A 24307-nucleotide genomic window follows, 5' to 3' on the forward strand; every position below is an offset into this window, starting at 1 on the left:
CTGGGGTCGATCTCTCCTCCCATGCCATGAAAGATCCTTGCTTTCCCACCGCTGACGAGTGTACATTTACTGCTGCTGAGCTTATATGTTAGGTTTCAAACCTTCCAAGCTAGCCAAAGGATTTCTTGACGAGGCACAACACTTGTTGAGCCTAGATAGACAGAATGAGGCCTTTTTACAACTGGAACACTGCTGTCGCCTTGTTTATGCAAAAGCGGAGACCCCCTTTCTCCCTATCTCTTTGTTCTTGTAATGGAAGTCCTACATTTGGGATTTTTACAACTCATTGAGCAGGATGGGCAATTCAAATATCATTAGAAATGTGAGCCGGCGAAAGTATTCCAATTGGGATTCGCAGATGACCTCCTGCTCTTCAGTACAGCTGACTTGGCATCAATCAATGTCCTCAAGATGGGTTTGGACAGGTTTGCAGAATGGTCCAGGCTTCGGTTGAATGTTCAACCACTTTACTCTCTTCTAGATTATCCATATCAGACTGTCAACCACTTTTATTGAAAATTGATGCACGTATTAATGGATGGGAGGGACTTTCATTATCTTATGCTGGACGCATACAGATCATTAAATCTGTATTATCAGCACTGAGCTTGTACTAGGCATCTGCATTTATATTACCAAAGGCTGTTATTAAACAAATTGAGAAACGCCTTAGAACATTTCTGTGGAAAGGCAATTCTACATCAGGTTATGCCAAGGTGGCGTGGAAGGATGTGTGCAAACCGATTATGGAAGGAGGCCAGGGAATTAAGGATATCGGAATCCTTAATCGTGCATTAATGGCAAAGAAGTTATGTGATGTTACCAGATGTGACCGAACATCTATATCGGTTGACTGGTTGCAGCATGAGCGACTACGAGACACCTCCATTTGGACAGTTGACGAGAAGGGAGGATCATGGGGATGGCGCAAGCTGCTCCGGCTTCGCACCTCCATCCAACCTCTGACGGAGTTTATTGTTGGAGATGGGAGGACTTTTTATTTGTGGAAGGATCCATGGCACCACTTGGGCCCACTTATCTCTAGATTACCACGGGCACCAAGCCTTATTGGACTTGGGATTTCCACCAAGCTCCAAGCAGTCATTGATGAGGGGCAATGGCAGTGGCCTTTTATTTCTGATATGGAATGTATGCAGATCATTTATACTCTGCCTCAGATCCATGGAGGGGAAGATAGGATCAAATGGCGGTTTCCAGAGGGACGACCCACCACACAAGCCCTGTATCGGCTATTCTGTCCACCTGGACCGCAAGTAGGTTGGATTTCACTACTTTCGGGTTCCTTGAAGATCCCCCGACATACCTTCATCCTATGGTTAGCCATTCAGGAAAAGCTACCGACGATAGACAAATCATGGTTAATTCATTTGGGTGGATGCATCCTTTGTGACGATGATACTGCGGAGACACACACTCACTTGTTCTTCCGATGTCGATTCAGTAGAAGATGCCTTGTAGCTGTTCGTCAATAGATCCGATTTGTTTGGCCCAATCGCGAATGGGCAAGAAACGTGGAATGGGCATCGAAGAAGTGGAGGGAAAAACATATTGTTAATGTAGCATATCGAGCATTACTTGGTGCATGCATATACCATATTTGGTGAGAGAGAAATCTGAGACGAATCCTTTAGCAAATTTGCAACACAAGAATGGATTTCAAAAATTCTCTCACTAAAAACCAGATTTCCGAACACAAAATGAAAAGTTACTATCTCTCATGCAAATCGATGGCATGATGGAGGAAGAAGGTGAGGCGATCGCAGAGGATAACGAAGGTGATTTGGCTGACTGTTTTGAGTAGGACGGTGACGGGAGAAAGCGATTTTCCGACGAAGAAGTTACAGCGTCGAATCTGAATTTTCAGATCGGAAAAATCGATTATCCGACGATGGGTGAACAGGCAAGTATTGCGGGGATAAACAATGAAGATTCACTGATGATTAGTTATGATTTGGGGGCAAAAACCATGTCGGGAAATGAATCGCCATTTTTAGGGTTTCGGGAAGACGAAGGGCTGCGCAGAGAAAATTCGACGGAAACTTGCGTTATTCCAGCCAACAATCGAAACGTCGGGTCTGTGAAGATGACAGGTACGTCTACAAACTTGAAAGATGGGATCTTGACCTTAGAATCGCTGTCAGTCGAAGCGACGCAAAAACTAGGGTTTCGGGGATCTTCACCTCCTAACAATGGCGGATGCGATGATGAACCATTCAACCTCGAGGAATTTCTACGATTGGCTCACACTGTAATTGATAAAGGCGACGAGAAGGCTGTTAAGGATCTATTAGATCTGAAAACCAAGTGGATGAGGCGATTTCGAGTGAAGCCGACGCAGTCATGGATTAGTTCCAAGGTGGGTGGTGCGCCGCCACGAGCAACGGCTGTTCACCAGCCTAGGAGGTGCCTTTTGCCGTCGAGAACCACCTCAGTTTCATCGGAAAACCTGGGGAACAAGCGTCGTGACAGCAAGTATCTGATGCGCCGGATACTGGTTTTTTCACCGGAAAAGACGTTCCTTTGCTCCCGCCGGCGTCTGGTGCTACTGGTAGGAAAGCTCCGGCGACTGTTGAGTTACCACGGGATGCTGATGTGTCTAACCCGAGCCAGGCTGGCGCTGAGTTGGAAAACCGTGTGGCAAAGGATGTGGAAGGGAATGACATCATCGCTGATTCACATCTGCAGCTACAGTTGACCTGTTGACTGATGACGTCACTGCTGACTCTGCGGACATCAGCAGTGATGTCAGCCTGCGAAATAGCTTGAAAAAAATGCTTCCTTCTCTTGCGAATCATGCTCCGACGGGGTTATTTATTGGCAACATTCCATTACATGAACATGGGAACTCAGTAATTGATAACAAAATAACCCAAGACTTCAATAATTCATCACGAAAAATGCTCTCATATATAGCCCCATTGACGCAAAATGGTGAGGTTGTGGTTCGTCCATCCTTAGATACTGTGCGTGATGGAGCTAAGCGTTGGAAAACTACTGTAGTTGGATACTTTTTGGGAAAGCGGCCGTATTACCATCATCTGAAGGAATATGCGCATTTGGTCTGGCCCGATTTACGAGAGGTAACCGCGACAGCTAATGGTTTTTCTTCTTTCAATTTAAAAATGTCATTGCCATGGAAGAGGTGATAGAAGGCGGACCATGGCTGTTCCAAGGGCAGCCAATAGTACTCCAGAAGTGGGAACCGGGTATGGCTATGAGGAAACAGAAGCATACACAAATACCTGTATGGATTAAACTTCGGCACTTGCCTATGGAATACTGGACAACGGAAGGATTGAGTATAGTTGCAAGTGGAGTGGGCAAGCCCCTATATCCAGATGCGATAACGAGGGCATGCACGAGACTGGATTTCGCTCGTGTATGCGTGATACTAGATGTTACACAGAAGTTGATAAACCATGTCATAATCATGACACCGAATGAGGATGGAGGGGAAACACCGTGTAAGATAGATGTCGAATACGAATGGCTAGCTCCGAAATGTATGAGTTGTATGATGATCGGACATATGACGAAAGATTGTGCAATGAATAAACCCCTTAAATCCACTAAACCACCGGTAGCTGTGTATGTGCCGAAAGCTATCATTCCCCAAACGCAATTGGCCAATGAAAGGAAAACTTCGAATAATGATAAAATGAGAGCTGGTACTTCAAGAAACGAGGAGAAACAAAATGATAGGGGTACGGCAGTGCCTTCTAGTGGAGGTGGATTGAAGGCAAGTTGAGAGGAGAAGGGTAAGGAGATTGTAGTATATAATACATTCGATGCTCTACACTTAATTGACGATGCAGATGATATAGCCCGGGGTCCTAATCAACGCAGCCCCATACTTCATGATCCATGTTGAACACAGCAATATGCAATGTTCGTGGCCTGAATAAAAGAGACCATCAGCAAGCAGTGAAGGCATCGTTGCTGAATTCAGGTTACAATTTCTCGGTCTTCTTGAAACTCGAGTTAGTATTAATAATGCAGCTCAAATTCAATCTTTTCTATTACCCCATTGGAAATGGTATGTGGATTACGGATCTTCTGGTAATCGGGTGTGGATTGCATGGGATGATAATTTTATTGATGTTGAAGTGGTTGAATGTGGAATGCAATTTATTCATTGTCTTATTAATATTCGTGCAATCCATGAGTCAGTTGCTGTTATTGTCGCTTACGGAGCTACTGAGGTGGTTGATAGGAGAGAGTTATGGAGTGCCTTGGAAAATATAGCTATTCAGTGTGCTGATATCCCATGGTTGATTGGAGGGGACTTTAATGCAGTTCGCGACCTCAGCGAAGTTTATGGCACATCAGGGGATATCCGAATAGCTATGGAAGACTTTAATGCAGCCATTCAGAATACAGGACTACTACCAGTACCCATGCAGGGAGAGTGGTACACATGGCACAACCATAGTGCGACACAATGGAACCTCTGGAAAAGATTGGACCGCATGTTGAAATGATAGATGGATGGCACGATTCCCTATCACATTCTACTCGGTCCTTACACCATGCACTTCAGACCACTCACCGATGGTAATATATGGGGACCGACAACAGCAATATGGAGGTATGTTCCGATTCAATAACTACCTCGCTTGTTCACCTGAGTTTATTCCTAGTGTGCGGAATATATGGCAACATAACATTGTTGGTACGCCTATGTATGCTGTGGCATGCAAACTCAAAGCATTGAAACCAATATTCCGAGAGCAAAGGAGAAATAAAGGGGATCTATCGCACAATGTTCAAATGGCGAAAGGGTTTCTTGAAGCAGCACAAGTTCTTGTTAGCTCAAGAAGACGAGATGAGTTATTCATACAACTAGAACACTGTTGTCGACTCGTACTGGCCAAAGCAACAAAACTGGAACAAATTATGCTACAACAACGAGCGAAGATGCAGTGGATAAAGGGAGGTGATCAGTGCTCCCGAGTGATCTTTCGGAAGATTACCCAACGAAGATCATCAAGGAGGATCTTCCAGATCAACGATGACCAGGGATCCACTCACACAGGTCCAGAAGAAGTTATTAATCAGTTTGTCACATATTATCAAAACCTGCTAGGGGGAGATAGACGACGATCAATTATTGACATTCGATTTCTCAGACCGTGGGCTAGGCACATTTTGAGTAATGAGGAATCTACCGCTTTACTGTTACCGTTCACACCAGCAGATGTCAAACAGGCGGTTTTTGACATTGCTGAGGACAAAGCCCCAGGCCCGGACGGATACTCATCGGGCTTCTTCAAAGCAGCATGGCCTATTGTTGGACAGGAAGTGACTTCGGCAGTACTGGACTTCTTTCGTACAGGCCGACTTTTGAAGAGATAAATACTACACTGTTGGCGCTCGTTCCAAAAGTACATTCCCCTATGACGGTTAGTGATTTTCGGCCCATAGCATGTTGTAATGTGCTTTATAAGATCATTGCAAAGCTCATTGTCCAAAGGCTGAGTGTGATAATGGACAAACTGATCAATCCATGCCAAGCGGCATTTGTTTTTTGGTAAATGTAATTTGCATTAAGATAATAAAGTTACAGTACAACAGTCAATTGGTTTATCCCTCGACAGGCCAAGGGATACGCCACAATCTGTAAAGAGCAATTGTGCTAATGGAATTAGACATATTAATACTCGAGATCCTCTGTCTAATATCATCTACAATGAAAGAAGCCAAAACGTTTGCCGGATGCTCAATTTGCCGGAATCGTCTCAAGTTTCTTTCTCGCCATATATGGTAGACGAGTGATCCAAGTAGTGCTCGATAGGCTGAATTAATAATATGCTTCCCTCTCCATTTTCTTGTTGCCCATTCGACGTCCCTTCCCCATTCCCGGTTGGGCCAAGGGACTCGAATAATCCGACGAACAGCTGCAAGGCATAATCTACTGAATCGGCATCGGAAGAAGAGGTGGCTATGCGTCTCCAATGCCTCCTCGTTACAAAGAATACACCCACCAAGGTGTGCGAGCCATGGTCTGTCAGTTGTCGGTAACTTTTCCTGGATAGCCATCCATAAGATAAATGAATGACGTGGAATCTTCAAAGGTCCCGAAAGTAGTGAAGTCCAGCCCACTTTCGGTTCAGGCGGGCAAAAAAGTCGGTAAAGTGCTTGGGTAGTGGGTTGCCCCTCAGGAAATCGCCAAATGATTCTATCATCGCCTCCATGAATCTGGGGTAGTGTATGTGATTTGAAGGCATTCCAGATCCGTGATAAGGGGCCAGTACCATTGGCCTCCGTCAATGACCGAAGAAAGTTTAGTGGAGTCTTCAAGTCCAAGTAAGCTCGGTCCGCGTGGAAATCTAGGAAGTAGGGGTCCAAGTTGATGCCATGGATCCTTCCACAGATAGAAGCTTCTCCCATCTCCAATATGAAGCTCCACCATTGGTTGTATAGATCTGCGCAGACGAAGCATTTTTCTCCAACCCCACGATCCTCTATGTTCGCCAACTGTCCATATGGAGTTATTCCGTAATCGTCCGTGCTGCAACCACTCAACCCAGATAGATGTTCGGTCGCATCTAATGACATCGCACAATTTTTTTGTCATTAAGGCACGATTAAGAATACCAATATCTTTAATTCCTAAACCCCCTTCTTCAACCGGTTTGCAAATATCTTTCCACGCTACTTTGGCATATCCCGTCATAGAGGTTCCTTTCCATAGGAATGTTCGAAGGCGTTTCTCCACTTCCTTGATGACAGCCTTTGGTAAGATAAATGCAGATGCCCAATACAAGCTCACTGTTGAGAGTACAGATTTGATGATCTGTACCCGCCCAGCATATGATAATGATATTCCTTCCCATCCAGTAATACGTGCATCAATTTTAGATAGAAGTGGCTGACAGTCGGAGATAGACAATCTAGATGAGAGTAGGGGGAGACCCAAGTACCTCATCGGGAGATGCCCCTCTTGAAAACCCAGCACTGCTAACATCTGTTCTCTCCTATCTTGTGCAGACCGAGATAGAATAAGGTGACTCTTTTGTATATTCAACTGGAGGCCTGACCACTCTGCAAATCTGTCCAGTCCTATCTTGAACACTCTGACTGAGTCCATATCAGCTCCGCAAAAGAGAAGGAGATCATCTGCAAAACCCAATTGGAATACCCTAGCTGGCTCACACTTCCAATGGTAGGTGAATTGCATGTCCTGTTCAATAAGTTGTAAGAATTCCAAATGTAGAATTTCCATGACAAGCACAAAGAGGTAAGGAGATAAAGGGTCTCCTTGGCGTAGACCTCTCGCCCCATTAAAAAACCCGTGAGGTTTTCCATTGAGGCCAATCGAAAATGAGGCCGTCGTAATGCACTCCTCAATCCATCTAATGAATGTAGTTGGAAAGTTGAAGAACTGTAAAACTGCAGTAAGGAAGTCCCACTCGACTGTGTCGTAGGCCTTTCTAATATCCACTTTAAGTGCACATCTTGGGGGAAGGCGTATCTGATTATATCCTGTGAACAGTTCCTGTGCTAACAAAATATTGTCCCCTATGCTTCTTCCCGGGATGAAGGCTGTTTGGCAGGGACTGATTAACTTGTCCAGAACCATACTCAACCGTTGGACAAGCAGTTTAGTAATGACCTTATATAAAACATTACAGCATGAGATTGGTCTAAAATCATTGACAGACACAGGATTATGTACCTTGGGGATCAATGCCAAAAGTGTGGTGTTAACTTGTTTAAGGAGGTTCCCCGTAGTAAAGAAATCCAATACCGCCCTTGTAACTTCTGTACCCACAACTGGCCAAGCTGCCTTGAAGAAGCCGGACAAGAAACCATCAGGGCCCGGAGCCTTATCCTCGGCAATGTCAAAAATGGCTAGTTTCACATCTTCCGGTGAGAAAGATAGGGTTAAGTGGCTAGCTTCCTCATTGGATAGTATATGCCTCGCCCAAGGTCTGAGGTAATTAATATCCACCAATAGCCGACGTCTGTTACCTCCTAAGAGGTTCTGATAAAATGACACAAATTCTTGCACGACCTCACTCGGTTCTGTGTGAGTGGTACCATTCTCATCATTTATTTGCAAGATCCTCCTCACTGCCCGTCTCTGAGCGATTTTGCGAAAGAAGATCCGGGAGCATTGGTCCCCTCCCTTCATCCATTGCAACTTGGCTCTCTGTTGTAGCATAATTTGCTCAAGTTTGACTGCTTTAGCGTACACTAGCCGGCAACAATGTTCAAGAAATAGGAAGAGCTCATTCTGCCTGTCTGAACTCACCAAGTTTTGTGCCTCTTCAAGGAACCCCTTCGCTAATTGGACTTTAAGGGTCAAGTCTCCCTTATACCTAGTGGGTATGCAAAAATTCTCTCACTAGAATTCTCTCTCCAAAATGAACCACCCAAAATCTCAATCTTCATCATCCTCACTTCCGGCCGGCGACGGGGAGACTGCCGGCGAGGCTCCGACGGAGTGCGACGGAGACGGAACAGTGCCCGGCCGGCGAAAGAAGAACACCAAAGGACGAAGGGAAAACCCAGCTGCGCGTGTTGAAGACGAGAAGTCGGGACCTTTACCGCCGGCTGAAACGGCCGTTTTTCCGCCGACTGAGGGTAGACGTTGTGTCCCTGTGGGCTTAGATGAGCGTTCGACGGTGAAAGGAGGGAGTTTGGGAGCTGTAACGGCGATTTCAGATCCGACCGTTGGAGGCGACGCGAGCTTGAAAGGCGGCCATGGCGGATCGTCGTCTTCTTCGTTCAATCTGAACGAATTTCTGAATCTTGCCAACCGCGTCATTGACCATGGAGATGAGGCAGCCATGGCTGCCCTGAACGAACTTAAAACCCGATGGCAAACGATTTTTGGAGACGACGACGAGCCGCGGCAAACGAAGATAATGGAGCGCAGCCGCGACCGACCAGCGACCGGTGGCCTTCGCAAGGCTGTGCGATGCCTTATCCCACCAGATCCAGAGCTCACAACGGTAAAAAATGGGGGCAAGGCACCGGCGACGCTTCAGCTACCTGCGACGGTGACTGTTCGTGCTCCTTCGACGGCGACTGTCGGAAACGGACACTTCTCCCGTCGTCCGGCCATTCTTGGTGGTCGGAAAGCTGCTGGGAACGAGTCCGCAGCTGCTAGAATCCCTGGCGCGCTTTTCCGGCAGCTGGGTGAGTGGACGGAGCCTTCGCCGCCGACGCGTGACGTGTGCCGGAAAGACGACGTGGACGGCTATGTGGACACGACTGGAGGTGATGTGGCGGCAGAGGTTGGTGACATGGATGCTGACATGGCGGCGGAGGTAGGTGACATGGCGGCTGGGGTTGGTGACTTGGAACACAATGCTGACATCAGCCCTAGTAGGGCTGACATCATCGCTGCTGCTAGGGCTGACATCATCGCTGCATCTAGGGCTGACATCATCGCTGCTCCTAGGGCTGACATCATCGCTGCTGCTAGGGCTGACATCATCGCTGCTGCTAGGGCTGACATCATCGCTGACACAGGTGCATCTAGGGCTGATGTCAGCAATTACACTATCAAAGCTAGGGCTGACATCATCGATGATACAAGGAAAGCTAGGGCTGACATCAACACTGACACATGCAAAAATAGGGCTGATGTCAGCAATTCTGTGGAAAGAAATAAAGCTATGCATGATGCTCCTCATCCAACGGGGCTGTACGTTGGAAACATCCCGTTGCACGCATACCCGGATACAATTATCGACGACAAAATAGCGCATGCATTTAATCATTCGACCCGGAAAACCTTATCATTCATTGCCCCAACAATGCAGAACGGAGAGGTTGTCGTGCGACCTTCTTTAGATGCGGTACGTAATGGGTCTAAACGTTGGAAATCTACTGCAGTTGGCTATTTCTTGGGCAAACGGCCATATTATCATCACCTTAAGGAGTTTGCACATTCGGTCTGGCCAGCACTAAGGGAGGTGACAGCGACCACAAACGGATTCTTCTTTTTTCAGTTTAAAACAGTTTTTGATATGGAGGAGATAATTGAGGGAGGCCCGTGGTTGTTCCAAGGGCAGCCGATAGTTCTTCAAAAGTGGGAACCGGGGATGGCCATGAGAAAATTGAAGCATACACAAGTGCCCGTCTGGATTAAACTACGACACCTTCCGATGGAATTTTGGACGACAGAAGGATTGAGCACTGTAGCAAGTGGTGTGGGGAAGCCCCTTTACCCCGACGCGATTACAAGAGCATGCACGAGACTGGACTTTGCTCGTGTATGTGTGATGATTGATGCCACACAAAAGTTGCATAAACATATTATTGTCATGGCACCTGATGAAGAAGGAGGGGAGACACCTTGCAAAGTTGACATTGAGTATGAATGGCTCCCACCAAAGTGCACAGCGTGCATGTCATTGGGACATTCGAACAAGGATTGTGCACTAAACAAAACCCGCAAACCGACGAAGCCAACAGTAAATGTGTATATGCCGAAAGTCAACGTAGCACAACCGCAACTTCCGACTAAGGGACGTGAGACGATGAAACCAGTGGTTGAAGAAATACCCAAAGCACATGCGGGAAATAGACATGTGGACCAGAACCACTCCAAGCAAGAAGAGAGAGGTAAGGCAATTGTTATTTATAATGCTTTTGACGCTTTGCATTTAATTGATGATGCAGGTGAGCATTCAGGGGGTCCTAACACAAGCAGCCCCAAGGTCGATGATCCATGTTGAACATCGCTGTGTGGAATGTCCGTGGGCTGAACAAACGAGACCATCAGCTCGCTTTGAAGGACTTGGTCTCTGAATACAGGTTACACTTCCTTGGCATTCTTGAAACTCGTGTTCGTTTGAATAATGTTATGCATATTCAATCGTTTTTACTTCCACATTGGAAATGGTTTGTCGATTATTCTTCTGTTGGTAATCGCATCTGGATAGCTTGGGACGAGAATATTGTTGATGTCCATATCTTAGACTCGGCAGATCAATTTATTCACTGTCGGGTTACTAATATGGCTGACAATGAATCTGTTATTATCACTGTTGTTTATGGGGCATCTGAGGTGATTGATCGTCGGAATTTATGGACGGCACTGGAAACGCTATCTCAGCAATGCTCTGACATCCCGTGGATGGTGGGAGGGGATTTTAATGCAGTACGTGACCTTAACGAAGTATGTGGCATCTCAGGAGATATAAGGATGGCCACCGAAGAATTTAATGCTGGTATTCTGGAGGCGGGGCTGATCCCACTTCCTATGCAAGGTGAATGGTTCACGTGGCATAATTGCAGTACGTCTACGAGGAGTTTATGGAAGCGGCTGGATCGGATTCTTATTAATGACCGCTGGCTGGCAAGGTTCCCGAGCGCATATTATCACAGCCTTACTCCACGGACATCTGACCACTCTCCACTGGTCTTACATGGGGATATACAACAACATAATGGAGGCATGTTTCGATTTGATAACTATCTGGCCCATTCACCCGAGTTTATCCACAATGTGCAGAATATTTGGCATCATGAGATTGTGGGTATTCCTATGTATGCTGTGACACGTAAACTGAAGGCACTTAAACCAGTCTTTAGACTTCAAAGGAGAAATAAGGGAGATCTGACGAGGAATGTCCAACTAGCCAAAGGTTTTCTTGATGAGGCACAACAGTTGGTGAGCTCTGATAGACAAAATGAGCTATATTTACTCCTGGAGCATTGTTGTCGAGTCGTTTATGCTAAAGCGGCAAAACTCGAACAAATTATGCTGCAGCAGAGAGCCAAAATGCAGTGGATGAAAGACGGAGACCAATGCTCCCGGGTTTTCTTTCGTAAAATTGCACAGAGACGAGTAAAGAGGAGAATCTTACAGATTAATGATGAGAATGGTTTCACACACACGGATCTAGGGTAAATCGCCCATGAGTTTGTCTCATACTATCAGAACCTATTAGGAGGCACCAGAAGACGGCTGTCAGTGGATATTCGTTATCTTAGACCGTGGGCAAGGCACTGTATCACTGATGAGGAAGCTAATCAATTACTCCTTCCAATCTCGGCGGATGATGTGAAGCAAGCAATGTTCGATATTGCTGATGACAAGGCACCGGGACCTGATGGCTACTCGTCAAGGTTTTTCAAGGCGGCTTGGCCTGTGGTTGGGGAAGAAGTTACGAGGGCGGTACTAGACTTCTTTTCTACCGGAAAACTTCTGAAGCAGGTCAACTCCACGATCTTGGCCCTGATCCCAAAGGTACATACGCCTATGTCGGTTAATGATTTCAGACCAATTTCATGCTGCAATGTTTTATACAAGATCATTGCGAAACTTCTTGTCCAAAAAATTAGTGTGCTACTGGACAAGATAGTTAGCCCATGTCAGACAGCTTTTATTCCGGGAAGAAGCATTGGGGACAACATTATGTTAGCCCAGGAATTTTTCTCCAGATATAACCAGATGCGCCTACCCCCGAGATGCGCACTTAAAGTGGATATCAGGAAGGCCTATGATACGGTGGAGTGGGACTTCCTGTTAGCAGTTTTGCAGCTGTTCGGGTTTCCACCTACGTTTACAAGGTGGATTGAGGAGTGTGTTACCACGACATCATTCTCGATTGGGCTCAATGGAAAACCTCATGGGTTCTTTGCTGGAGCGAGAGGACTACGACAGGGAGACCCACTTTCTCCTTATCTGTTTGTTCTTGTTATGGAAGCCTTACATCTGGGATTCTTGCAACGAATTGAACAGGACATGCAATTCACTTATCATTGGAAGTGTGAGAGTTCTAAGGTTTTTCAGATGGGATTTGCAGACGACCTCCTCTTACTGTGCAAAGCTGACTTAGACTCCATCAGAGTCTTCAAAGAGGGATTGGACTGGTTTGCGGAGTTGTCGGGCCTTCGGCTGAATGTCCAAAAAAGTCACTTAATCATTTCACGTTCGGCTCAAAATTTGAAGGACCAGATGCTAGATATTTTGGGCTTTCAGGAGGGCCACCTTCCAATGAGGTACCTGGGTCTTCCCTTAATCTCGTCTAGGCTGACCATCTCTGATTGCCAACCGCTTATCTCAAAAATTGAAGCACGTATTAATGGATGGGAAGGGACCTCATTATCATATGCTGGGCGGGTACAAATCATCAAATCTGTGCTCTCAGCATTGAGCTTATATTGGGCTTCTGCATTCATATTACCTAAGAAAGTCATCAGTGAAATTGAGAAGAGGTTGAGGACTTTCCTATGGAAGGGTACGACGTCCAGTGGGTACGCTAAGGTAGCCTGGAAAGATGTGTGTCGACCGATGGATGAGGGGGGACTTGGGTTCAAGGATATCTCCACCTTGAATCGCGCATTAATGAGCAAGAAACTATGTGATGTTATCCAGTGTGACAGGACATCCATATGGGTTCAGTGGCTCTACCAAGACCGATTACGTGAGAGATCGATTTGGACTATTCGTGAACATGGAGGTTCTTGGGGATGGCGAAAAATACTCAGGCTACGTCCTTTCCTTCGCACTATCGTGGATTACCAGATTGGAAATGGAGACAGATTCTTTGTTTGGCAGGACCCGTGGCATCACTTGGGTCCACTTATCGAGCGATTCCCTCAAGGTCCCCGCCATCTTAGACTTGAAGAATCAGCAAAACTCAGCTTGGTGATTTCAGCAGGAGAATGGCAATGGCCTACCATCACTGACTTTGAATGTTTGGAAATCACACATAACCTACCGCTTATTCTCGGAGGAGAGGATCGGGTGGTGTGGAGATGTGACGAAGGGCAACCTACTACTCAGGCCCTCTACCGATTATTCACTCACCCCGAGCCGAAAGTAGGATGGTCTTCACTACTTTTGGGCTCCTTGAAGATTCCTCGCCATTCGTTCATCTTATGGCTAGCAATCCTTGGCAAACTTCCTACCACAGACAAATCATGGCTATCCCACCTGGGGGTGTGCATACTGTGCGATGAGGGAGCTACGGAATCTCATCCACATTTATTCTTCCAATGCAGATTTAGTCGTCAGTGCCTTTATGAGATTCGCAGAAGGATTCGCTTTCACTGGCCCAATAGAGATTGGGCAACAGATATTGAATGGGCGACACGGAAATGGAGAGGGGAGCACATTATTAATAGAGCTTACCGTACACTACTGGCGGCGTGCGTCTACCACATATGGAAGGAGAGGAACTTGAGGAGATTTGATCATACTGAGCGGACACCGGCCACATTGAGCATACTAATCATCAATGACGTCAGACAGAGGATTCTTAGCTTTGATTTAGCATCGTCAGTCAGTACACGAGCATTGTATAGATTATGGCGTATCCCTTGGGTAGAGGGAGAAACCAGTTGATAATCCCATGTTGTACCATGTTGTACTGTACCATTACTCTTTATTAATGAAATTTACATTTACCGAAAAAAAAGTCTCCCTTATTCCTCCTCTGCTGTCTAAAGACCGGTTTGAGGGCCTTTAGTTTACGTGACACTGCATACATGGGCACTCCAACCACCTCATGCTGCCATATATTCTGGACACTGGGGATAAAATCAGGTGAATGGGCCAGATAATTGTCAAACCGAAACATACCTCCATTTTACTGTTGTGTATCCCCATGTAAGACTAATGGTCAGTGGTCAGAAGTCCGGGGCGTAAGGCAATGATATGACGATGTAGGAAATCTTGCAAGCCACCGATCATTTATAAGAATCCGATCCAGTCGCTTCCATAAACTTCGTGGGGTCGTACTGCAGTTGTGCCATGTATACCATTCACCTTGCATAGGTAGTGGCAATAACCCGGCCTCCTGAATGCCAGTATTAAATTCTTCCATGGCCATCCTTATATCCCCCGAAATGCCACAAACCTCATTAAGATAACGGACTGCATTGAAATCCCCCCCCACCAGCCACGGCTCATCCGTACACTGTTGGGCCATTGTCCCTAGTGCAGTCCATAGGGCTCTTCGATCTATCACCTCAGATGCACCATAAACAATAGTAATAATAACAACTTCATTATCAGTCCTACTAGTAACACGACAGTGTAGGAATTGTTCCCCTGAGTCAAGTACATGTACGTCAATAATATTTTCATCCCAGGCAAGCCATATACGGTTTCCAATAGTGGCATAATCGACGAACCATTTCCATTGAGGAAGCAGAAATGACTGAATAGGCATGACATTATTTAATCGAACACGAGTTTCCAAAATGCCCAAAAAATGTAACCTGTAATCAGAGACAAGGTCCTGTAGTGCGAGTTGATGGTCCCTTTTATTCAGCCCGCGGACGTTCCACACAGCAATGTTCAACATGGATCACTTCTGACGGGGCTGCTAATGTTAGGACCCCTGGTTGGCTCTTCGGCGTCATCTAGCAAATGTAAAGCATCAAAGGCATTATAAATAACCACTTCCTTTCCCTTATCGTTATGTTGAGATACATTGCGTTCATCATGAACATCTTTCTCCTCTCGTCTCGGTGTCTCTTTAGCTGTACGGTTTAGTCGGTTGGCTTTTTGTACATAGACAGCTATCGGTGGCTTAGTCGGTTTGCGAGGTTTGTTCACTATACAGTCTTTAACCGAATGCCCCAACGTCATACAATCCGTGCACTTTGCGGGAAGCCATTCGTACTCAACATCTACCTTGCAAGGTGTCTCCCCACCATCTTCATCCGGTGTCATAATGATAATATGTTTTTCGATCTTTTGTGTTACATCAATCATCACGCATACACGAGCGAAGTCCAATCTCGTGCATGCTCTTGTAATTGCATCCGGGTAAAGTGGCTTACCCACTCCACTTGCAACAGTGCTCAGTCCTTCCGTCGTCCAGAATTCCATGGGGAGATGGCGAAGTTTGATCCAGACCGGTACTTGGGTATGCTTCAACTTCCTCATAGCCATCCCAGGTTCCCACTTCTGTAGTACAATCGGCTGTCCTTGAAACAACCACGGACCTCCTTCAATCACTTCCTCCATATCTATCACAGTTTTAAATCGAAATAAAAAGAATCCATTAACTGTCGTTGTGACCTCACGTAGAGCTGGCCAAACCGAGTGAGCAAATTCTTTCAAGTGATGGTAGTACGGTCGTTTCCCCAGAAAATATCCTACCGCCGTAGATTTCCATCGTTTAGACCCTTTGCGCACAATGTCCAAAGAAGGGCGAACCACAATCTCCCCTTTTTGTTTCGATGGGGCAATGTACGTAAGTGTTTTATGGGATGAATTATTGAAAGCACGTGCAATTTTATCCTCATCTATGTAGTTGTCCGAGCTTGTATGTAAAGGAATATTCCCAATAAAAATACCCGAATGAGAATTGGAGACCTTGGTATTGCGAGAATTTTCGACCGAGTTACCTCCCATTGACGTGGTCTTCATCAACATTTTGGAGGCCGTTATCGCTGAATCTGAAGGCATTTTCTGCTGAATTTCCATTGAAAGTTCACCCAACAACGCAGTAGATTTTTGCACCATTTCGATCTCGTCATCCGCATGTTTTCCGGCCAAAAACGCTGCAGAAAAATCTGAAATTTCTGCAGCATTTTCTGATTCTGCAGCAGTGTCAATCTGCTGTTTTTCCATTGTATTCCCTCCCAACAACGCTGTATATTGTTGCTGCGATTTTTGCGCCATTCCGAGTTTGTTTTCCGGCTGATTTCCGGCACACAACGCTGCAGAAAAATCTGGATTTTCTGCAGCAGAATCTGAAAATTCTGCAGCAGCGTTGCTGTTGTTTAGCAGCTGTTTTGACACTGTAGGATCGTCGAGAAGGCATCGCACAACACGTCTCACATTTGGCTGCACATGTCTAGGAGTTTTCGCCGGAATTCTCGCCGGCCGGCCATACTGCAATTCCCATTTCTGTTTCAGATCGGACAGCGCTGCCATGGCTGCCACATCGCCTGAGTTGACGACCTTATGCGCAAGGGTAAGAAATTCGAAGAAGTTGAAGCGTGGTTGTTGAAACCCGTCAGCCATGGAAGCTTGGCCAAGGTTTTTTTCGCGTGAGTTTTCCGGCGAACAAACTGTCTCGTTGACATTTCCAGTTCCCAAATCCTCAGCATTCATGGCAGATGGTGAGTTTTCGCTTTCCCGTTGAGATCGATCTTCGTGTATAGCAGCTTCGACATCATTGGCTTCAATGGCGGCGCCAAACCCTAGTTTCGTACCCGTCCCTTCTCCGACCAAGTTTCCATCTTGTTGTTCTAGTTGTGGTCGGGGCACTCTCCCAAAGGAGTCTATGGCATCAGATCGTAAATAAACTCCGGTTGCCGACGACTGAATTTCAGAAAACCCTTCATCTTCCTCGGCCGTTTTTTTTGCAGAAAACCCTAATCTGCGCGGCTCCTTCCAACCGGTCTGTTCGGCGACAAATTCGCATTCTTCCACGTTCTGATTGAGAGCCACGGTCTCGAACAACGTTGTGGTAGTGTCTTTCGCCGGGAAATCGCCGTTCGATTGCAAGTCGTCTTCTTCCTCAAAATTCTGCCGCGATTTGCCATTTTTCTCGCCATCGCCGGTCATCCTTCGTCGGCCTCCCACTTTTTTGACCTCCCCGTCACTGGCCGGAGTGTCTTCGTCCTCCTCCTCGTCGCCGGCAGCCATGTGCATGGAATGTGCATTAGTGTGTGTTTGATATGGTGTGCTACTGTGTGTTTTAGAGAGAATTTTTGTGGTTCATTTTTCCAAGTTTTTCGATCATTAGTATTTCATTGCCAAGCGGCATTTGTGCCAGGACGTAGCATTGGAGATAACATCATGCTAGCACAGGAACTCTTTACGGGTTATAACCAGACTCGCCTACCTCCTAGATGTGCTCTGAAAGTTGACATCCGGAAGGCATATGACACAGTGGATTGGGACTTCCTGATAGTAGTTATGGAGATGTTTGGGTTCCCTAGTACTTTCGTGAAGTGGATTGAGGAGTGTGTGACAACACCTTCATTCTCTATTGGGCTAAATGGGAAGCCCCATGGATTCTTTCGAGGAGCAAGAGGACTTCGGCAGGGTGACCCTCTATCACCCTACCTTTTTGTACTTGTGATGGAAAATCCTCCATTTGGGCTACCTGCAGTTGATTGATCAGGAGGAGAGATTTTCCTATCATTGGAAATGCGAGGCAGCCAGGGTCATTCAGTTGGGATTTGCTGATGATGTGATATTATTTTGCCGTGCTGATATGGACTCTCTAAGAATCTTTAAAGCAGGTCTGGATCGTTTTGCCGAATGGTCGGGTCTCAAACTGAACGTGCAGAAAAGCCACCTGATTATCTCACGTTCAGCACAAGCACTGAGTGAGGAGATGTTGGCGCTACTTGGATTTCAGGAAGGGATTCTTCCAATGAGGTATCTGGGGTTACCACTTATATCGTCTCGATTAACTATTGCAGATTGCCGGCCACTATTACTGAAGATTGACAAACGGATTGCTGGTTGGGAAGGTACCACTTTGTCTTATGCTGGTAGAGTACAAATTATTAAATCTGTACTTATAGCAATGAGTGTTTATTGGGCATCGGCATTTATATTACCCAAGAAAGTTATTAATGAAATTGAGAAACGGTTGCGAGCTTTCTTGTGGAAGGGAATGACGAATAGTGGTTATGCCAAGGTTGCGTGGAAAGATATATGCCGACCAAAGGAGGAGGGAGGACTTGGGTTCAAGGACATCAGTACCTTGAACCGTGCATTGATGACAAAAAAACTATGTGACGTCATTAGATGCGACAGGACATCGATCTGGGTTGATTGGCTGCACCAGGGACGCCTACAACACACCTCCATATGGACTATTACGGACCAAAGAGGCTCATGGGGATGGAGGAAAATCCTCCGTTTAAGGATTTTTCTCCGAAATATGGTGGACTACCGGATTGGAGATGGGAGGAGTTTCCTCTTGTGGCAGGATCCATGGCACCACCTTGGCCCTCTTTGAGAATCTTTCCCACGAGGACCGAGGCTACTTGGAATAGATGAGTCATCCAGACTCAACACGGTGATTCATGAAGGAGTTTGGCAATGGCCCCTTATCACGGATGGTGAAAGTACGGTCTTTTTCCAAGGAAATATCCCACCGCGGTAGCCATCCATCTTTTAGACCCATTCCGTATAATATCCAGTGTTGGTCGCACAATCACCTCTCCTTTTTATACCGTTGGAGCAACATAGGATAGGGTCTTTCGAGTTGAATTGTGGAATGCATGAGCTATTTTATCATCGTTAATCGTGTCCGAGCATGCATGCAACGGAATGTTTCCAACGAACAAACCCGTAGGAGCGCGATGATCAAAAGTAGAAATCTATTTTTTTGTCTTTTTGTGCAGGATGATGTCAGCAGTGATGTCATTTGGAGTGATCTCAGCAGTGATGTCATCTGCAGTGATGTCATCTACAGTGATGTCAGCAGTGATGTAAGCAGTGATGTTACCTACAGTGATGTCTGCAGTGATGTCAATAGTGACAGTGATGTCAGCAGAGGACATGCTAGCATCACCAGTGACATCACCATCCTTGTCAACTGCCACCGTACCTTCCACCTCACCCTCCACGTCACCCACAAAAGCCACGTCAGCTGCTGTTGGAATACCAACCGTCGCCGGACTGGTGAGTCGCCGGTCACCCTTCATCGGAGCTGCCATATCAGTCGACGGCGGCAGCAAAGCAAGTTCATTTTCGGCGAAAAGTCGCGAAATCTCAGGCACCGGCGACTTTAGATCTGAATCTGTCGAGTTCCCATCAGTTTCCGGCGCTCCACTGCTTGTTCCCGACGGCAATAAGCATCTCATAGCTGGATTTGTTAATAGGGATTGGGAAACAGACATTGAATGGGCGACAAAAAAATGGAGAGGAAAGCACATTGTCAACATAGCTTACCTTTCACTCCTAGCAGCATGTGTCTATCACATTTGGAGAGAGAGGAACCTGAGGCGATTTGAACATACTGAACGGACACCGAACACCATTGGTATGATGATCATCGACGACGTCAGACAGAGGATCCTCAGTATCAACATTGCTTTGTCAGTTAGTACACGAGCATTATATAGACTATGGCGTATCCCTTAGCCTGTCGAGGAAGAAACCAATTGATGATCAAACTGTTGTACTATACAATTGTTTTACTTAATGAAAATTATATTTACCCAAAAAAAAGGAGGAGGGAGGACTTGGATTCAAGGATATCAGTACCTTGAACCGTGCATTGATGACAAAAGTGTGATGTCATTAGATGTGACAGGACATCGATTTGGGTTGAATGGTTGTACCAGGGACGTCTACAAAACACCTCTATATGGACGATTATGGACCATGGCGGCTCATGGGGATGGAGGAAAATTCTTCGATTACGGATGTTCCTCCGAACCATGGTAGACTACCGGATTGGAGACGGGAGGAATTTCTTCTTGTGGCAGGATCCGTGGCATCACCTTGGCCCTCTTTGTGACTCCTTCCCACGAGACCGAGGCTACTTGGACTAGATGAGTCATTCAGACTTAGCACAGTGATTCATGAAGGAGTATGGCAGTGGCCCCTTATCACGGATCTTGAGTGTTTGGAGATCACACATGTATTACCCACTATTTTTTTTTGGGAAATGTAAATTTCATTAATAAAGAGTAATGGTACAGTACAACATGGGATCATCAAATGGTTTCTCCCTCTACCCAAGGGATACGCCATAATCTATACAATGCTCGTGTACTGACTGACGATGATAAAATTAGTGGGTATTACCCACTATTTTTGGAGGGGAAGACCGTATAACATGGAGATCTGAAAATGGTCGACCAACAGCACAGGCTATTTATGAGTTACTTGACCCACCAGGACCGAAAGTAGGCTGGTCTTCACTACTTTCGGGATCACATAAAATTCCACGTCACATCTTTATTCTATGGCTTGCCATCCAAGGCAAGTTGGCTACGACAGATAAACCATGGCTTGCTCACCTTGGCACATGTATCCTATGCAATGAAGGAATGACAGAGACACATGCACATTTATTCTTCCAATGCAGATTTAGTCGAAGATGTCTCACGGAAATTCGAAGAACGATACGATTCTTGTGGCCCAATAGAGAGTGGAAAGATGACATTACATGGGCTTCACAGAGATGGAGGGGTAAACACATCATCAACATGTCTTATAGAGCACTACTTGCATCATGTGTGTACCACATTTGGAAGGAAAGAAACCTGAGACGATTCGATCACATCGAGAGGACACCTACTACCATAGCATTACTGATCATTGAGGACATTAGACAGCGAATCCATAGCATCCCACTATCTAGATCAGTCAGTACACGTGCTTTATTTCGATTATGACGAATCCCTTGGCCTGTCGAGGGATAAACCATTTGGTGACCACATTGTTGTACTGTACCAATTTTACTCAATGAAACTTACTTTAACCGAAAAAAAAAAATTTGCTAAGCGTAATAATAACTACAAGTTAGCATAAAAGGGAAACAAACTTGCTTTAATAAAACCGTGCGAAACAACTAAATTTTGATCGTACTCAGAATTCGACGAACCTGTCCCAAACGTTGGTCTAGACCCAAGCATTAGTGTGGTAAATTTTCAAAGCGTAATAATACTACAAGTTAGTATAAAAGGGAAACAAACTAGTTTTAATAAAACCGTGCAAAACTATTAACTTCTGAACGTTCACAGAATTCAACGAAAGTTGACCCAATCGTTGGTCTAGACCCAAGAATATGTGTGGTAAATTTCCTAAGCGTAATAATACCTACAAGTTAGTATAAAATGGAAACAAACTTGTTTTAATAAAACCGTGCAAAACAGCAAAATTTTGAGCATTCTCAGAATTCGACGAAACTTGACCCAAATGTATGTCTACACCTAAGAATTTGTGAGGAAAATTTGCTAAGTGTAATAATAACTACAAGTTACTATAAAAGGGAAACAAACTTGTTTTAATAAAACCGTGCAAAACTATTAACTTTTGAACGTTCACAGAATTCAACGAAACTTGACCCAATCGTAGGTCTAGACCCAAGAATATGTGTGGTAAATTTTTTAAGCGTAACAATACCTACAAGTTAGTATAAAAGGGAAACAAACATGTTTTAATAAAACAGTGCAAAACAATGATATTCTGAACGTTCTCAGAATTCGATGAAACTTGCCCCTAACGTTGGTCTCGACCCAAGCATTTGTGTTGTAAATTTGTTAAGCGTAATAGTAACTGCAAGTTAGTATAAAAGGGAAACAAACTTGTTTTAATAAAATCGTGCAAAACAGTTAACTTTTGAACGTTCTCAGAATTCGACGAAACTTGACCCAATCGTAGGTCTAGAACCAAGCGTTTTTGTTGTAAATTTGCTAAGCGTAATAATAACTACAAGTTAGTATAAAAAGGGAAACAAACTTGCTTTAATAAAACCGTGCAAAACAGCTAGATTTTGAACGTTCTCAGAATTCGACGAAACCTGTCCCAAACGTTGGTCTAGACCCAAGCATTTGTGTGGTAAATTTTCTAAGCGTAATAATAACTACAAGTTAGTATAAAAGGGAAACAAGCTAAAATGGACTCTCAATTTTCTCTCTCTTCTCTCTCACACACTAGCACACCAAAAAAATCACACACATGTACTTCCAATACCCTAATCTCACTCCCGCCAGCCGGCGAGGCTGAGGACGCCGGCAACGACGAGTCTGACATCGGAGAGGATGACGACGACGGACAGAACGAGGACAGTGGTGGTCGACGGTATGAGAACGTCAGAGGAGATTCGCCAAAAAATCTGCTGCGCGATGAAGATGAAGGATCAGATTCAATTTCACCGGCGCTTTTCGCTGATTTTGCACAGACTGATGGCACCCCAAGCATCGTAGAGGATAGAGCAACGGATCCCTTGGAGAAAGATGAAATTTTCATGCGGAAAGAGCCTACAACTAGGGCGCCGCCATTGCTAGGGTTTGAGGAAGACGAAAGGTTGCGATCCAAAACGACGATGAAGGACGGCTGTTTTCCGATCGCTGAGGGTTGCAACAGCATTGTGGGGACTAGGGGAGGATTACCCATGGGAAAAGAAACAAATTTCGCAGCAGCACTAGAAAAGCCGAAACTAGGGTTTCGCGACGGCGTGAACTTGATGAACGACAATGGCGGACATAAAATTTCGCCGGCAGACTTCAACTTGGAGGAATTCTTGGGACTAGCTAATTGTGTGTTGAATGGAGATGAAGCATCCTTGTTGGCTCTCAAAGGCCTAAAAAATCTTTTTAGGCCCCCTTATTGCTAGATTCCCACGAGGACCAAGTCTTTTGGGACTTGATGAATCCGCCAAACTTCAAGTAGTTATTGATGAGGGACAATGGCAGTGGCCTTTTATAACTGATTTGGAATGTATGGAGATCATTTACACATTACCTCAGATTCACCGAGGGAAGACAGGATCAACTGGAGATTCCCAGAGGGACGACTCACCACACAATCACTATACAAACTTTTCTTCCCACCTGGACCAAAAGTAGGATGGTCTTCACTACTTTCAGGTTCATTGAAGATCCCCAGACATAATTTCATCCTTTGGTTAGCAATTCAGGAGAAGCTACCGACTACCGATAAAGCTTGGATGACCCACTTAGGTGGATGTATCCTTTGTGATGAGGGTACAGCAGAGACACACACTCACATGTTCTTCCGATGTCAATATAGTAGAAGATGCCTTGCAGCTGTACGCCAACATGTTCGATTCTCTTGGCCCAATCGCGAGTGGAAAAGAGACGTGGAATGGGCTTCGAGGAAGTGGAGGGGAAAGCATATCGTTAATATTGCTTATCGAGCCTTACTTAGTGCATGCATATACCACATTTGGCGGGAGAGGAACCTGAGACGCTTTGAACACACCCAACGGCCGGAACGTGTATTAGCGACAGAGAATACTTAGTATTAATCTATCATGTTCAATTAGCACATGTGCGCTCTATAGACTCTGGCGTATCCCTTGGTCTGTCGAGGGAGACACCACTTGATTGTTATACTATACTCCTTTTTCTTTAATGAAACTTACCTTTACCCAAAAAAAAAGACCTAAAAAATCGATGGGAAGAAAAATTCGATCGCAGCGTTTTGCAGCGGCCGGCGACGATGACTGCTGGCATGAGAAAGGCATGGCGCTGTGTTCTGCCGGCAAAGGGGACCGGTTTAGATGGAAAACAGACGGAGAATAGGGCTGCTGCTGCTGGTTCGTCTTCTTCCCCGGCGAATCTGCAGATTCCGGCGAAAAATACCAGTCCACCGGTGAACAGCAGCAGGATAACGGCGGCGGGAACTTCTGACGCG

General features: G+C 45.5%; 2 protein-coding genes across 2 annotated transcripts; one reads left to right on the forward strand and one right to left on the reverse strand.

Annotated features, from left to right (window-relative positions):
* The first annotated feature begins 4791 nt into the window (after positions 1-4791).
* LOC105179324 (uncharacterized) lies at positions 4792-5376 on the forward strand. The gene has a single exon (XM_011102926.2). The coding sequence runs from the start codon at positions 4792-4794 to the stop codon at positions 5374-5376; it is 585 nt and encodes a 194-aa protein (XP_011101228.2).
* A 9236-nt stretch (positions 5377-14612) lies between these two features.
* LOC148785037 (uncharacterized) lies at positions 14613-15164 on the reverse strand. The gene has a single exon (XM_088875204.1). The coding sequence runs from the start codon at positions 15162-15164 to the stop codon at positions 14613-14615; it is 552 nt and encodes a 183-aa protein (XP_088731330.1).
* Positions 15165-24307: the final 9143 nt, after the last annotated feature.

Source organism: Sesamum indicum, linkage group LG11 (assembly GCF_026168435.1).
Source record: "Sesamum indicum cultivar Baizhima isolate 11 linkage group LG11, ASM2616843v1, whole genome shotgun sequence".
In the NCBI taxonomy this organism is placed as follows: domain Eukaryota; kingdom Viridiplantae; phylum Streptophyta; class Magnoliopsida; order Lamiales; family Pedaliaceae; genus Sesamum; species Sesamum indicum.